Source organism: Sciurus carolinensis, chromosome 9, assembly GCF_902686445.1.
Source record: "Sciurus carolinensis chromosome 9, mSciCar1.2, whole genome shotgun sequence".
NCBI classification, from domain to species: domain Eukaryota; kingdom Metazoa; phylum Chordata; class Mammalia; order Rodentia; family Sciuridae; genus Sciurus; species Sciurus carolinensis.
Window position 1 is genome coordinate 110,095,707 of NC_062221.1, and position 17,136 is coordinate 110,112,842.

Sequence of the window (17,136 nt, forward strand, 5' to 3'; positions counted from 1 at the left end):
TTATGCCAAAAAATAATTTCACAATTTTTGTTGATTCAAAGAAAAACTTTATTGTGACAGTTTATTAGATACTTTTTTGTAGTTCTTAAATGTTTCTGTCATTTAACAGACATTATCTTTAAAGTATTATGAACTGTAAAAATGTCCTACTTCCTCTTGGCTTTTGAGTGTAGATGCCAAAGCTAGTGATATAATGAATGTTAAGCCTGAGTAATGAGATTTTGAAAAACTTTTCTATTTGAGTAAAAACTATGCTTAATTTTTACTTTAGAATGAAAAATAAAGAGAAATTATTTTGCTTATTTTAGTTGGGATGTGTGATTTAAAATGTGTTTCTGAGTTACTTTCAAATTTGTATGTATTTTTCATATCTGCTATTTTATGGTATATGTGCATATATAGCAAACATATAATAGAGAACCTTGCCTCTGTTTTATAAGTCTACTGTTTCACAGTAACAGGCCTTGGTTTTCATTTATGCTACAGGAATGTATATTAAGTCTAATTAATTTTGACTTACTGACATTCGTAAGAGTTATTTATTTGAAGTAAATTTAGTGTGGGTTTTGACTGTGCTATTGTGAAAAAGTTCTGCATTTAACAGTAATTATGTGTATTTCTAAAATAAACAAAATAATTGTTTTACAGTAGTTTGAACATACATTATCTGAGTTTTCTATATTAAAATGCCCAGTGTTTCAGCACTGAAAGCAAGTAATGTGATTTTGACTTATATTTAGGGTTATAAAAGTTTTTCTGTTCCTGTAATTTATTCACATTTTTCTATAGATCTTTTCAGCTAAAATATGCAAAAGTTTAGGTGCAATATTTTAAAATATCTTTCCTACTTGACTTATAATCACGGACTAACAGCATCTTCTCCTTGTTAGAAATGCAAACTCTCAGGCCACACCCCTGACCCATGTAACCATAATCTGTATTTTAACCGGATCTTCTGATGATTTGTATGTTTATTCACATGTAAGAAGCATAAGCTTAGTGGAATATTATTAGTAGCATGAATGAAAGTTAATTTGATAATAGAGTTGTGGGTTTTAACATTACTTATCTTTAAAAGATGCTCAGTTTTGATTTCTGTGTAGCGTTAGTGGCTAAGATTTTTAGTGTTTTTAAATCCATTACACGTATAGTTATCTAACCTGTCATCTGGTAGCAAAATGTAGAATCATTGAAAAATGATTTATAATTCCATAGTTACCATCAATTATAGCTCTACCATTTAATCATAGTAAAGATTTGAAGATTTGTTTCTATTTTTCTAAAATTATTCATAATTACACTTGAAATGCTAACAAATATTCATCCATAGTGTGCTTATTATATCCAAATATTAACAAGTTCTTTATTTTACATTAATAGAAGGATCATTGTTAAGTCAAATCTTATACTTTTTCTGTTTCATTTTATGTTTCCTTAATTTTATTTATTCCATGTTTTCTTTTTTTGTTTTGTTTTGTTTTAGTTGGGTCTGGTAAGTTGACATTTTATTCGCCATCTTCTAATCACCGTGTCACTGTGACTGGAACTTCTCTTCCCCTTTCCATCCATACCCTTCCATGTCCTTCAACCAATCAGCCTCCATGTTTCACTTGTCATTGGCCACAAAGACAGACTGCACAGAATAAAGTCTGCAGGAAGTATGGGTAACTGGCAAAGAGTAAAGGTAATGGGGTTGCTAACTTTATGTCTTATTAAATCATGTATGATCTGCATCCTTTAATTTCTTTTCCTCTTATATAAGTGATGAAATAAGTAATAGGATTTGTTGGTGAAAGTACTATTTCAGTTGACATCTTACAAGATTAAGCAAACAAATAAAAATATATGTCCAGAGATAATTTGGGTTTTTTAAATTCCAAATGTTTATGAATTCATGTCTCTCTGAGTTTTTACGGCTATAATTCAATAATAGTCATTAAAGTTCTGTGGGTGAATAGCCTTGCATTTCAAGCTTTCTTGCATTCATTTTCATTTCTGTGTCAGATTCATTTCATTTTATATGAAATAACTGCATGGTATGCCCACGGTTTATCAAAATTTATTTTAATAGACATTAGCCCTCTACAAATAAAGAGCTCTCATGTTTCTAAGCACTTACCTTAGGAGGACCTTTTATTCTGTAAGCTTGCTAGAGCACCATTTTCAGAGAATTTTACATGAGTGTGCTATGCTAAAGGATATATCAGAGGATAATTTTCACCCTAAAAGGTCCTTTCTCACTATTCTCTAAGTTAAAAATTGACACAAATATTACTAAAGTGACATTGCATATTAATACAGATATAATTGTGATGCAGTCACTGGCTATTTGGGAAAAACAGCTTTGTTTACAATACCATACGTATAAAATTATAGATGGATTAAAATTTAAACATAAAAATAATAAAGGCATTCAAGTATAGAGTGAAAATGGAATTGAATATTTATATAATATATTACATATTATATATGTAATGGTGTATTATATAATACTGTTATATAATTTTATTGATACAATAATGAAAATCTTACCTAAACAGATTAGGAGTATTAATAAAAAATATATTCATAACTGATATGAAAAGTTTTAGCTTACAAACAGTTCTTAGAAATTAAAAAGAAAATATAAATAAACATGAATATAATATCCAAAACAAATAGGACATCTTTGACAAGGTAATGTAAAGAAAAACACTTAAACTCATAAAGGTAAAAATGTTAAGAGGAGAATCTATTCTTAGTTTATCAATGATGTTAATTAATGATCAGTGTTGGTAAAATTTGGGAGAAAAGGCAATTTGTGTGCTGTTTGTTAGTTAAAAATCTCAGTTTATAAAAAATATTCCTGAGCACAAGTGAGCTATTTTGTAATGCGCTCTAGATTTTTGCATATTTCCAGACCCTATAATTTTACATCTAGGAAATAATCTTGAATATCTTTCTGAGAAGGGTGTTAATCTTATCACTGTCTTTAAAAATGAAAATGACAAGAATCTGAGTGGTTAAATAATTTAAGGTAATTTGTAAATTGATTATTATAGAGTCATTATAATGATATTATAGGAGAATATTTTAAAGCCATATGATCCAATTTGCATTGTAGAATTATGAGTGGCTTTTCTGTTTTTCCTCTTTGTCTAATATTTCAAATTTTCAACACTGAACATATATGACATTGGTAGCATGATTATGCAGTTTGATTGTAGCAAGTTTACAACTCTAGTATATCCTCATAAACATCAAGTAGGTACATATGATTAATGGCCTCAGTCTAGCTAGATAGGTAATTACAATACATTGATAAATAGAATCAAATTTAGTCCATTAATTTTTTTTCTTAGAGATATAGCTACATCTGATGTCTAATGTGCAAGTAGAGGATTTTTGTATTTTTTGTTTTTTGGAAAAAGGGTTTTGCTACCTTTCCCAGGCTGGCCTCGAACTCCTAGGCTCAAGGCATTTCTCCTTCATCAGCCTGCTGAGTAACTGGAACGCCCTGTGTGTCACTGAGGTTGGCTGGAGAGGATTTTTAAAAGTTTTATTTCTAAGACATGTCTTGTGGCTGATGTCACTGTTGATGTTGGCTTGAGAATATGCCTACAAATATAGTAAATTCATTTCCAGGCAAATATCCTGTGTAGAAGGATCGCTTCAGGATAAATGTAGTTAGCATGAGGGTTTGTATGCCTTGTTCCCAACCAAGTCTTTGAGGTTTGAAGAGAGCTGGCATTTTATAAAAGAAACACAGATTCTGGCACACATTCTTAGACATGCTCCTGAGATTTAGGAAGGAGACCACCCGAAGCTTTTGCTTGACTAAGTGGTTTGAACATTTATATTTTCCTACTCAAATTCCCTTCATATTGGAAAGTCATATTCTCCCACTCATCTGATTAATCACTTGGTTTTCTTTCATTGAAGGACACCAAACTCTAGTCTGGAGTTAGTTTATTATCCATTCAGTCCTTTCAATTTGTTGGTCTGATTTCTGTGTCAATTATTCCGGCCCTTAAGTAAGGAATAGAATGCTCCTGTATGGATTTGTACTGGAGGAAAAACTCGGAACGATGATGCACATGCCTATTATTATACCTGGGTAATTATAGTGTTTGTTAAATTCATGAGTAAACCACTCAATTACAATCACAGTTTAAAAGAAATTATAAGCTAGAACTTCAACATTACCAAATTGAACTTAAACTGTATCTCCTAACTTTGTATTTTCTTCCCTATAAGTTAGAGGACATTTGAAAGCATTTGACCTGATTTTTCAGGTCTCCTATAATTTTCTAGTCAAATGGTATAATTTCTACTAAACCTCAATTTTCTTAAAAAAAAAAAAAAAAGAAGTGTAGAAGAAAGCACACTAATCTAGAAGTTAGAAGCTCTAATAACTTTCTTTAGTTTTGCCATAATACAATCTCAGACAAGTCATTTTATATTTCCTTTTTAAAGGAATTTATATTTTAAATATATTTATAAATAATATACATATTAAATAGACCTTAGAGTTAGTGTTTCTTTATGACCTATATATTTAAGTACCCAGAGTAAATGGCAGGCCAACTATGTCAATTATTTTTTGTAAATTCCTAAGTTTATAAGTGTATTATATAATATATAGTATATATATATATATATATATATATATATATACATACATTTGCTGCAGTTGATTAAGCAAGAGAAAGAATCCTACTGAATATTGACTTTTAGTAACAAGTCATACTTTTGTGAGCAGAATAGTGACATTTGGCATCTAATCTGAATATAATTTTTGATTTACATTTACTTTGGTGAGCTACCTTAAGTGACTGACATATGTACTTGAAAATACTTTTAAAGAAAGCTTTAGAAATAATGAAAAAGCCTTAAAAAGTGGATTAGAAGAATCCTGTCCTATAAACTGCTAGAAGTCTGGCTTGAAACATTGGTTCACTTGAATGTGAACTGAAACAAGAGAGAATAATTAGGTGTTTCAGATAGCTGGTAAGAAATGGATTGCAAGAGTGTAAACAGTAGGTAAAAGACTTAGATTCAGTGCATAGTTTTCCATCCACAAAACTCAACCCCAAAACAAGCTTTTTTTCAGTGGGGGGAGCCAGGAGTGCTAGGTCAGCACACCTAATGTTTTCAGCTACCATTGCACCCAATGTAACTGACACAAATTTCTGACACTCTATTTACTGCTGAATGAAGTGGCCATTTAAATCTGTATAAATCAAACAGTTTGGACAAAGCTGGCAGTATTTATAATGTCAGGATGAGCAGATGTTTCAAATTTGCCCTCATTTCCATATATATTCTGTTTGAACATGCCCTTGTCTATGTAAATGAAGGAAGCATTTGACTGCACTATTGCTTTAAATTCATTTCTATTCAAGTAATTGGACTGAAGATTTTAAATGGTTATAATTTGCATGGTAGCATTTCAGGAGCTTTTGAGTTAAATTAAAGTAATTTTAGGACCTGACTGCATCAGAAGGTCCTCATGTATATGATTAAAGTTCATTCACCTTTAAGCACCTCTAAATGAGAAAAGATAATATTTATTCATACATATTTCAGGTATTCTTTGCATGTAAAGGGTCAAATTGTAGCTCAAGAATTCTTTTAAATTTGAAGGTTGATCTTAGGAGGTCAAGTGATTAAAAAAAAACTCTTCACAATACCACTCTGTTTCATTCTGTCAATAGGCACTTAACAGTTTAACTTGCAATTAAGGGTGAAAATTGCTCTGATATTACTAGTGTACATAGGTGTTGTATAAAATAAAGGCAGCACTAGGGTTATCAGGAAACTGCCTCAGTTGGGATCATAACTGCATGCTTTTGAGTCAATGTAATTTTTTCATCTCCCTTAGAACCTCCACATTTTGTTGTGAAACCTCGTGACCAGGTTGTTGCCTTGGGACGAACTGTGACTTTTCAGTGTGAAGCAACTGGAAACCCTCAACCAGCTATATTTTGGAGGAGAGAAGGGAGTCAGGTACAACTTTTTACTAGATTTTTTTTTTTAATCAGTAGAAATGGGTGCCAGATCTACAAGAAGAAAAAAGCAATGTATGGTATACTTATCTAACTGTTCCATTAAGAGAATCCAGAAACTGGTTTCTCTCAGAATGAGAAGAGGCCAGCTTTTTTTCTGTGCCTTAATTCTCACTCAAAGCAGTTTTTGCCTGCTTCCTTTTGGTTCACAGGGTGGTATATAGAAGTTACTGTCATATCGTGTATTAGTTTTATTTCCACTTCAGCAACATTAAAAAAAATCACTCTTTATTTTTTCAACATAATAATTGAATTATCATTTCTATTATTCAAGTATCTATACCTTTACATTAAGAGATTTGCATGTATTTAAAATAGTGTGTTTTTTTTTAAAAGCATGGGGAGTGTGCCGTGTCTTCTGAATCCTCAAAATATGTGAAATTCTCTTTAAAAATTAATTTCCAAGTTTTCAGTTCTATGAATATCTAACAAAATTGTCACAAGTGAATTAAAATTGGTTGCAAAATCATAATTGATAACATATATCATTATATTAACATATTAATTTATATTAATCATATTACTATTATTGCAATTATTTATATATTTTAGAATTACATATTACTTACTATATTTGTTTTTATAGGTGTTATGGGATGATTAGTTAACATTGATATCATTTAAATTATAGTTCAGTATATTCTTTTAAACTGTCAGATCTGATCACCATTTACCATTAATCCTAATTTCTAAATATTTTATAATCCAGAATTTTCTATCCACACTAGAATATAGAGATCTATATTTTTAAAACTGACTCGGGCTTCAGTGTAATAAAGAAGAAATATTAAAGTAATTTAAATTATCCTTTTATCTCATTTCTTAATTACTTGCCTTCCTCAGTAAAGCAAAACCTTTTCCTTCACTTGTTTTCAATGCTTGTAAAAAACTGATTCTCATTCATTTTAATACAGTTATTCCTGGCCATTTTTATTTTTGCTTGAATCAATCTCAGGTGTTTTGTTTCATGGTCTTACTTGTAATATACTCTTATAAGTAAAAAACAGGTAGTTTACTGATGGAACTCAATAATTTTTTATGAGCAATGCATTCAAGTTCACTTTTGTTTTTACTTTGATAGACAAATATTGACTTATGGTATGTAAACTATCATTTTTGTCCCACTGTTATGCTAGAGTCTAGGATACTCCATTTGGCCTTCCAGGACTAAATTTACTAATAGCAAATTAAAGATAAAATAGAACAATACAATGCAGCAGGAAAAATTGGAAGTAGATTATAGAAGAAAATCTGTATAGTAAAAATAATGAATCCACTAGAAGTTTTTCTTAATAGAGTAATATATAGATGATTCACTTAAGTTATATAAACTCCAGCTTAAATTTCCAAAAAAGTTTGGTTTGATTTAATGATACAAGTCATTATTTTTTTCTAAAAATTTTTTCTTTACAAAATTTTATGTGTCTATGGAACACTAATTTAGCTTTAATGAAACTGTATACTAAAAAATACCAAAACTCTTTAAAGCAAGCAACTTTATTTGATTAGATGCCTAGTTGATATTCTTTATTTCATGAACCTCAATGAGGATGGTTCATTATTATGAATGAAATGTACACCCTAAGAAGCATGATCTTTTGATTAAAAGCAATATAGAAATTTAAAAGAAATCTACCCTAGGAAATCTTACCTTTTTATTATTTATTTTTATCATTTATTTATTAAATAACCGAGGAACATTCAATCACTGAGCCATTCCCCAGCACCTCCCCCCTTTTTATTGAGAAGGGTCTCCCTAAGTTGCTCAGGACCTTGCTAAATTGCTGAGGCTGACTGAACTTGCAGTCCTGCCTCAGCCTTCTGAGTCGCTGGGATTACAGGTATGCACCACTGTGCCTGGCAAATTCTGACCTTCTACTGTGAGAATCTGGATATGTAACTGTTAAGGTTCCTGAACATTTATAATGTGCAGCTAAAGAGATACTGGTCATGGTACCAAAATGGTATACTCGATCATAATGTATAAGAAAGAATCAAAATTCTAATTTTGCTTCTATATTAAAGGTCTTAGAGTTTTCCTAGTAGGAAAATGTGAACGAAGGATTTTGTTATAGTGTGCTTAAATATATAAAATCTTTTATTCTGACGATACCTAATAACCTTATATTGTTTCAAAACTGTCCCATCTAGTGTTGTTTCAAAACTAATAGTTATAAAACAATATGTCAACATTGAGATTTATTCAAAATTTTATATGATCCTGTTTGGGGCTGCATTATTAAATTCCATGTATGTTTAATGATGTTTGCACATGTGCACATCCCTATATGTGGATATGTGATGAAAGAATATTGAGTTTTTTTCTGCATATATGTGTATGTATTTGTACATGTTCACATAGATATATGTGAATATAAGTAGCTTTGCCTTTAACCTATTTTTGTTCTTTCCTCCCAAATTCTGGCTTTAGAATTTGCTTTTCTCATACCAGCCACCACAATCATCCAGCCGGTTTTCTGTCTCCCAGACTGGTGACCTCACTATTACTAATGTTCAGAGATCTGATGTTGGTTATTATATCTGCCAGACTTTGAATGTTGCTGGAAGCATCATCACGAAAGCATATTTGGAAGTTACTGATGGTAATGTAAACCATTTATTCCAAAGCATTCAATTTGATCTACAGGGAACATCAGTAGATGTATTTTTTTACCACTTTACATGGAAAGTTTATAGTTGTGTGTAGGAATGTTTTCATGTTTTGAAAGCCTAAAAGTTATTTTGTAATCTCTTAGTGTAAATTACTGACTATTCTGTTTCCTCTAAATTAAGGTGATAAAATGAATTGGTCATAAATCCAAAGTCTAACAACTCACAACCAGTGATAGTGTGATAGTATAAATGACCTGATGTTATTTTGTTTATCAGCTTCTCTGAGCATGATGGATTAATATCAAATATAAAAATATGATTAATAGAGAATAATCTCAAAATTATAAGAGAGTAGCAATAATTTGGAAGATGGAAGAAAAAAAATATGTGCATGAAATATATATGTATACACATTTATTTCTACATAAGGAAAATAGCTATAAATATATGAGATAATTACAAGGGGCTTTTCAAAAATCATTGGAAGCCTATATAATACACCTAATATATATAGTCTATGTGTAATCAGGAAATCCTTCCAAATTAAAAATAGAACTGAAAGCATAATACGGGTAAGAAGTTTGTTGCTTCTAAAACTAAATTTATTAGAGCAATTGAAATTATTTTTTCACCCTCAATTCTAAACAATAGAGGAAGGAACATACTTAAAAAGAAACATGTCTTTCCAAGATGGTGGTAGAACAGGAGTAAAAGAAGAGAATCCATAATAAAAGACATTTGCTCTGTGCGTTCAGTTTGCTTGATTGTTTGTTTACTTCAGATAATGATTTAAATATTCCATACAGTAGCAGTTCCTTCTTTAATTAGAAACTGTGGAGTCATCTTTAACACTCATCCTTCCTTATCACTGTATCCATTCAATAATCTTTCAAATCCATTAGGTTGATTTTACAACTATTAAACCCTGGTTCTAATTACTTGCATTCTGATAGTGCAGTAACCTACTAATTCTATCCTTTCTTGTCCATTGCACTCCCAAATTACATTTCCATATTGTTGTTGGAACTTTTTTCCTAGACCACTCTTTTCTTCCGAATTATGTAAACAGAAATATAATGTGCATACTGTAAAGTAAGTCAAGTAAGCAAAGTATGATTAATTTATTAAGCAAGTAAGCAAATACAGTATGATTAATTTATTCACATAATAACCACTCAGATCAAGATATGGAGCATTTCCAGGACCATAGAATCTAGGCTTCCATTGTTAGTCAGTAAGCCTCTCTCTGCGGAGATAATGACCTTTCACACTTTCGTCATCATTGATCAGTTTTGCCTATTCTGGAAACTCAACTAAGTGAACTCTTGTAGTATACAACCTTCTATTTTATAACATTTTTGGTTCAAAAGAATTTCAGTGAGATTCATCCATGTATATAACAATAGTTCATTCACCTTTTAGTGCTGTGTAATATTCCATTGCATAAATAGGCCACAATTTAATTCTATGATCTCTTACTGATAGATCGTTTTCAGTTTAGGGTTTTAATTAGTAAAGCTAAATATTCTTATATAGTCTTGATGGACACATGCACTTAATTTTCTTGGTTTGCATTTTGGTGGACATATGTACTAATTTTTTGTCTTTTCATTTTCTCATCTAAATACATTTCTTTCTAAGATATATGCATTGTAATTATTTCTTCTTCTTTTTTTTTTTTTTTTTTTTTGCCATGTTGGGGATTTGAACCCAAGGCAAGCACTCTACCAACTGAGCTATATCCCCAGCCCCTCTTCCCTTTTTCTTAATGGTTATTTTAAGGATTAGTAATTAATCATATAAGGACCAATTTAGTGCTTTTAGTTGTCCTATTTTTCCCTCAGGCTACAAATAGTCTTTTTCTAGAAACTTTATTATGTATTCCTTTGAGATTCAAGTTTTTGATCCATCCAAATTAATTTTTGTGTATGGTGTGAGTCAGGGATCAAATTTTTTAAAATTTTTCTCATATGAAATCTAATTGTTCCTGCCTCATTTATTGAAAAGACTGTTCGTTCCCTAACTCCAGTGGCATTCTATCATAATTCAAATGAACATAGGTTAGTGAAGGTTTTGTAATCTCTCCTCTGGTCCAGTGATCTATTTATGCCATTACATATGGTCTTACTTATTGTAGCTTTTTAGTAAGTCTTAAGGACTGGTAGTGTTAATCTCGAAATTTATTTTCATTATTTTAGGCTTGTTGGAAATCTTCTGCATTCCTTATAAAATTAAAAATCAACTTGTAAAAATTCCATACATATGAACCTAAACAATTTAGATTTAATTTAAATTATTGGATAATTTAAGGAGAATAAGCTTCTTAGCAAATTTGAAGTTTTCAATTCAAAGAAATGGTATATATCACACACGTGCCTTTCAATTTGTTTAGATTTTGTAAAGTTTCTCTCAGTACTGTTTTATAGTCTCCTGGATAGAGGTCTTGCATATAATGTAGTAGTATTAAATTTAAGGTATTTTATGATTTTTGATGTGATTATATATGTATGTTATAAGTTTCATCAATTTTTTTTTTTAAGTTTCATCATTGGATTATTTGAGGCAATTGCCTAATTGTACAACTGACTCTTGTGTCCATCACCTTTTCTAAATCCACACATTATTTCTGAAAATATTTTACATAGATTATTTTGAAATTTTTATGTACAATATCTGTAAATTTCAGATAAAGACACTTTTACTTCTTTCTCAGTGTGGTACCACTTGTGTCTTCCTTTCCTTATCCTATATTGTTTATAACCTCCAGTACAGTGAATAGCATTGGTGATGGTCAAAGTATTCATCATGATCTTAACTTCCAAGGGAAAGAATCTAATAATTTACCAGCATATATAATGTTGACTAGAATTTTTGTAGATACCCTTCAATTTCAAGAAATAATGGAGGGCATTTTTTAGAACACAGATTTTCATTATTTGATTGCCTGGTGCTCACAGAACAAAGTTTATGGTCTTTAAATGTACTTGACAAATCATGAACATACCCTGCAGGCTTAGCTCTGAATAATGTATTGCTTACTTCCTTAATTATATTATGCTTGCTCTGCTTTTTCCTTTCTATTTAGATTTCTGCACATTATTTCCACTAACATGAAATTCTACTTCTTTTGAGAAGCATTCCCTTACTCCTCAAATAAATTTTTTATACCCCTGTGCATATGAGCACAGATTGCATCCGTACTTCCTGTTTTTTCTGTTGGTTTTCCTATATTCATCAGACTCTAACTTTCATGAGATTGGTAATTTTTAGTCACATTGAATATATATCCACTGTCAATCCTTGGTTGAATACATGTTACATGCTCAACAGATACTTTTTGAGTGTTTAGAAGAAACACATAATGGAACAGTTAGCTCTTAATTAAGTAAGAATTCAAAATCAGGATTGTCTCAGTCAGAAAATCAACTTTTTGCTCCTCTCTATGATACATATTATACATGTACTGGCTCCAAAAATTTAGAATTATTTAAAATGTTTTCACAGTATGCTATGTGGATTACAGCCACTTAATTACTATTGTGGAAACTACATAATATAGAAGAGGTAGATCATAGAGTGTGTGCATATATTTATATGCTGACTCTATGAATGTGCGCACACATTTATAACTGCAGCTTCAAAAAGAAACTTGTATAAAGACAAAACCAGAGTTTCTCTGCTTCTGCTGGCTGGTGGGGTATGAGTAAGCTGCAGACCTCTGCAGCCTAGAAACGTTTTGCAGGTCTTAATGATGGGCTTTGGCCTCCAGTGTTGCAGCAGACCCCAGCAGCTTACCATCAATTTCTTCTTTCTGAGTTCTTATGTTGGGAATTCAAAAAATGAAATCCACCCAGGAGGATGAGTGAGTCTAAGAGTGCGATTTATTCATCTGTAAAGAAAAGAGATAGAACTCCACAGGCCAAGGGCGACCCTACAAGGGTTGCCTTCTGAGTATGCTAGGCTAGGGGTTTATATAGCAGTGGATAAACACTTTTGGTCCCAACTTTTGCTAATTAGGGTCTAGAAAAGAATTAATGCTATTAATCCTTGAGCCTGAACTTCCATTCAGGTCTGCCTTACTTCCATTTTCCTGTTTGCCTGTAATCCTAGCTTTCCAGGAGGTTGAGGTCAGTGGATCGTGCCTGCTTGGGAGTCCAGAACTGAAGCATTGTGTGGAGTGTGTATCTGCAGTGAGCAGAGCAGGTGACTCAGGGTGACAGGATGGCTTACCTGACTAGCCTTGGCATGGGCTACAGTGCCTCTGGCCCACCTTGGGGGTCCCAATGGCAGGCTCGATGAGCCCAGTCCTGTGCTTATTGCCTGAGCTTCAACCTGACCAGTCTGCCGCTCTGCAGCTCTGGGACAAGATTTTGGCTTTATAGGTATACTCGGCAAAAAGAAAAACTATGCTAAAATATTCTAAAGTATCTGTAATTATCTCTCTATAATTATAATTAAAAGCAAAGATTCCTGCATGCGAACCCACATGACACTATCACAAATGGCTTGTATTTTTGAGATTAGACATGCCATAGAACTTTTACTACAACAAAGAAAAACTAACACTGTGAATTAGGGATTCATTTCTAGTAGATAGTTCACTCCTAACAGTAAATGTTGTGTTCTACCTATTTTTATTTCCCGATATTTCGTTCTAATAATTCCCCTATATGATATTAAATCCCAATTTGAAATGTGTCTCTTAAATTCTAGGTTTGACATATAAATGTACTGCACAGGTATTCATAAGTTTAAATATTTCATTGATATTTTATTGAAATTTGTTATTTTATTTTCTATACCTAAAAACCTGAATTACCTTAATGAACTATTAAATCTTTCAGCTCTGATTGACATATTAGTTTTTTATAGAAAAGGACAAGTATTTATAAATGTTTAGTCTTTTGCAGTTAACCAGTCATTTTCATATCTGTTATTACATTTAAACCTCCACAGCAATCCCCTGAGCTATTAAGAACAAATATTATTATCTTCATTTTACATGTTAAAAAAAAACCTGAGGCTTAGAGAATTTAAAGAACTTGTCCAAAGTCATATGACAGATGATAGAGCTGATCCTCTTCTTGCTTTATTTTTCTGAACTACCCAGTGGAAATCACAGAAATAGATGACAGACAAACTGCACCAGTAAACTGGGTTGGAATGGAGATATGAGTGATGCTAAATGTGATGCAAATAACCAGGGAAAATAGACATAGAGGAAGTTGAGTAAATTCCAGGTGTTGGAATGCTTCTATGTATTATGAGTGTCAAATGTAACCACACCTTTACTGGAATTAATTAAAATCAATTGATTATAAAGAAGCACTCTGTTACTAATTTAATTAATGTCTGAAAATACATGTTCATTCCTATAATGAAAGGAATACAGGAAGTCTTACAAAACCCCATTGCAGTGAAATATTTTTTTATCATACATATCAAGAAGGACTTCTAATTTGTTATTAGCAACCCTTTGCAGATAGTGTGGAAAAGATTAAAAATTCTAACCAATGGAACTGTGATTTATATTTTTCAACCATGTAGTATCTTAAACACTCCTGCCAAGTTTCAAAATTCAGTCTTCTAATACACCTTGTGGTATTAGCAAATTTCACACCAGTAATGGCATAGAAGATAATTGGAAGAGTAGAGTGAAAATACACAGTTGCTGATTTCACGCCATTGCTTTCTCTTAAAAAACATTGAATGCGCAAAATTAATAATTATTGTATGATAAATGAGGAACAAATTGAAGTGTGACTCTAACTTGTGAAAATCTTTGGTGCATAAAACTTTGAAAATGACATATCCAGATTTGTAAACTTTTGCATCCAAAATTTAGTTATTCTGGCAATTGGCTTCCTTTAATCATTTAATCAGGTAACTTCTTAGAGTTTTCTTTTGAATATTTATTTTTTTTTAACTCTTAACTGGTATCTAGGGTTTTACAGCTTGATAGTTTAAAATTTTTTCTGAAATTTTATTTTATTTATTTAACAAATAAACTGCCTAAATCAGGAGTTGGAAACATCTTCCTAATTAATGCAGGATTTGTTTTCATTCCCTAATACTTGTTTCAGGTTTTCCCTAAAATAATGACTTGATCTCAGCAAAGTTTTAGGTAGTAGAATTTTTATATAATAAGAGTAATTTTATCTATATATGATAAAAGTGCTTCTCATTGTTTCTTTTCATAATACATTAAATCTATTATGAAGTAACAGAATGGCTATAAGTACTTTTGCCATTTCTGAGCATTCCAATATAGGAGTATGACATTTGACAAGTTTGGACATCATGATGAGTTAGTTATCTTTGGATCAGCCAACCAACTGATTTGGGCGATTTTCCAGTTTCTTTGAATTTGTTATAGTTGGATAATTTTCACCCATTTATATTTTAATAGAAAAAAAATCCAAGATAGATGGACACAGGGAGTTTGATCCTATTGATGTGTAAATGAAAGTCCAGAGCACCTTTTAAATCCATATGGTTGCCTGGTACCCTCATTTTGTTGTTGTTGAACACCAAACAGTTTTGAAATGTTAGATTGGCTTTCATTCATTAAAATTTGTCTAGGGTGTTTCCTTGGGATAAATGTTTTTATTTGGTTTTGTGTTGTGTTTGTTCATGTTTACAGTATTCCACTTGCACTACTACTTATCTACTTTGCCATCCACAATCCTTATTTAGTTCTTGAACTCGTAAATAGGTTCCTTGATAATGCAGCAGTGGTTGGCCATTTGAAAGGAGGATATTGTATCTCATCTTAATATTCTGAATCAGTGCATCATATAAATGCATCCTGAATAATGCATGTCTCCTACTTTAATTATTTGTTTAATTATCTTCAGTTTGTTTCAAAGCCTACAGCAACTGCTATTGCTTGGATGATTAGAAAATTGCTTCCAGTTGCAGAAATCTATTTCCTGTTCTTTCTTCTGGCAGTGATTGCAGACCGGCCTCCCCCAGTCATTAGACAAGGTCCTGTGAATCAGACTGTAGCTGTGGATGGTACTTTAGTCCTCAGCTGTGTGGCCACAGGCAGTCCAGTGCCCACGATTCTGTGGAGAAAGGATGGAATCCTTGTTTCAACCCAAGATTCTCGAATCAAACAACTGGAGACAGGGGTGCTGCAAATCCGATATGCAAAGGTAACGTCCAGTGACAACCTGGACTTCCTGTATTGTTCCACTTTATTCTTGTCTTCAGGAACAAGTGTTGAGATATCTTAGCATTATTGAAATACTGAGAGTGAAAGCATGAATATATTTTTTATTTGATGCTTTATTTTTTTCAGGCATTTTACTGTGTGCACTTGAGATGATTTGACTCATAATTTAACCCATGGAAAGTAATTTTTATATGTTTTATGGAGGAGGATAAAAAATAGCTTACCTATTGAGGAAAGTAGATGGGAATTTGTGAGGGAAAAAATTACCTTCCAAATAGTGGTATGATGCAGTCTTTTCATATTGCATTTTCTAAGTTATATTCCAGTACCATTTTATGTGTGGTGTACTTGAACAATTCTTCTATTTTGAGTATTTGGTTCAACATTTTGCAATTCCAGAGCACTGTACATGCAAAGGAAGCTATAAGGCAATGCATGCACCAAGTAAGCTTTCCAAATCAGAATGTTCAATGATTGAAAGCTCACAGTTTGTGGGAACAATTTAGGGATTTGCCTTCCTGGGGCATCACATCCCATACCTGATCATTCAGGACTGTATTTGTTTTGATTTTTCTTTTTCTTTTTAGGTCAAGATCAGACAAGCTCCTGAGGCATATGAAAGAGTTAGTTTTGACAGCAGTAAACATAAATTTCAATAGCTTTATTACCTATTGTGGGTGGCATCTTTGGAGTTTTGGATTAGCATCACAGTTCATTTTTGTATGCCACAGAAGTTAATTCGCTGTGCTCTTTTGTTAAAACTGTTGTGACTTTGTTATTGCAATTGCCAGAGCAAGATGACAACAGTCTTGTGTTATCAAATGGTACTTGAAGATAGAGTTATTAGAGTAAGCAGAAGTATAGAGATTTATTGGGCTGCTAATAATTTTAAAATTGAATGTGCGGCCTGTGTTTGTTTTATAGCATTCTGTTTTCAGAAAGGAGAGAGAGTGTACATTCCAGTAAGAATTTGGCTTCATACTTCTTAGACTGCCTCAAGTTTTCATTTTAAAATAATAAGGAAAAAAAAAGAATGATTACTTTAAAAAAATTCTAAGAAAATCTTTTGTGCCTATTCTTTTTCTACAACATCTGTTTATCTCATATATCCATATAGGTATTACTCTGATAAAGTGTGAAATAAGCCTTATTTTGTGACTTATTAAACATAAAGACATAATTTAACCATAAAGATTAGCTCTTTCATTTAGAAGAATTATATGCCTTAGCAATTATTTATTGTCCCTGGTACTGATAATAATGTCAATGAAAAATTTTTGGTTGATGTAATTAATATTA

At 31.7% G+C, this 17,136-nt stretch overlaps 1 protein-coding gene across 4 annotated transcripts in view; it reads left to right on the forward strand.

The window, feature by feature from the left end:
- Positions 1 to 17,136, forward strand: part of Robo1 (roundabout guidance receptor 1) — a 373,106-nt gene that overhangs the window by 288,516 nt on the left and 67,454 nt on the right. For all 4 annotated transcript variants that reach the window (XM_047564416.1, XM_047564418.1, XM_047564420.1 and 1 more), the window contains exons 7-10: positions 1,484 to 1,492; positions 5,864 to 5,988; positions 8,479 to 8,650; positions 15,612 to 15,817. In XM_047564416.1, the coding sequence (XP_047420372.1) occupies positions 1,484 to 1,492; positions 5,864 to 5,988; positions 8,479 to 8,650; positions 15,612 to 15,817 (512 nt within the window). The remainder of the gene's footprint in view (positions 1 to 1,483; positions 1,493 to 5,863; positions 5,989 to 8,478; positions 8,651 to 15,611; positions 15,818 to 17,136) is intronic.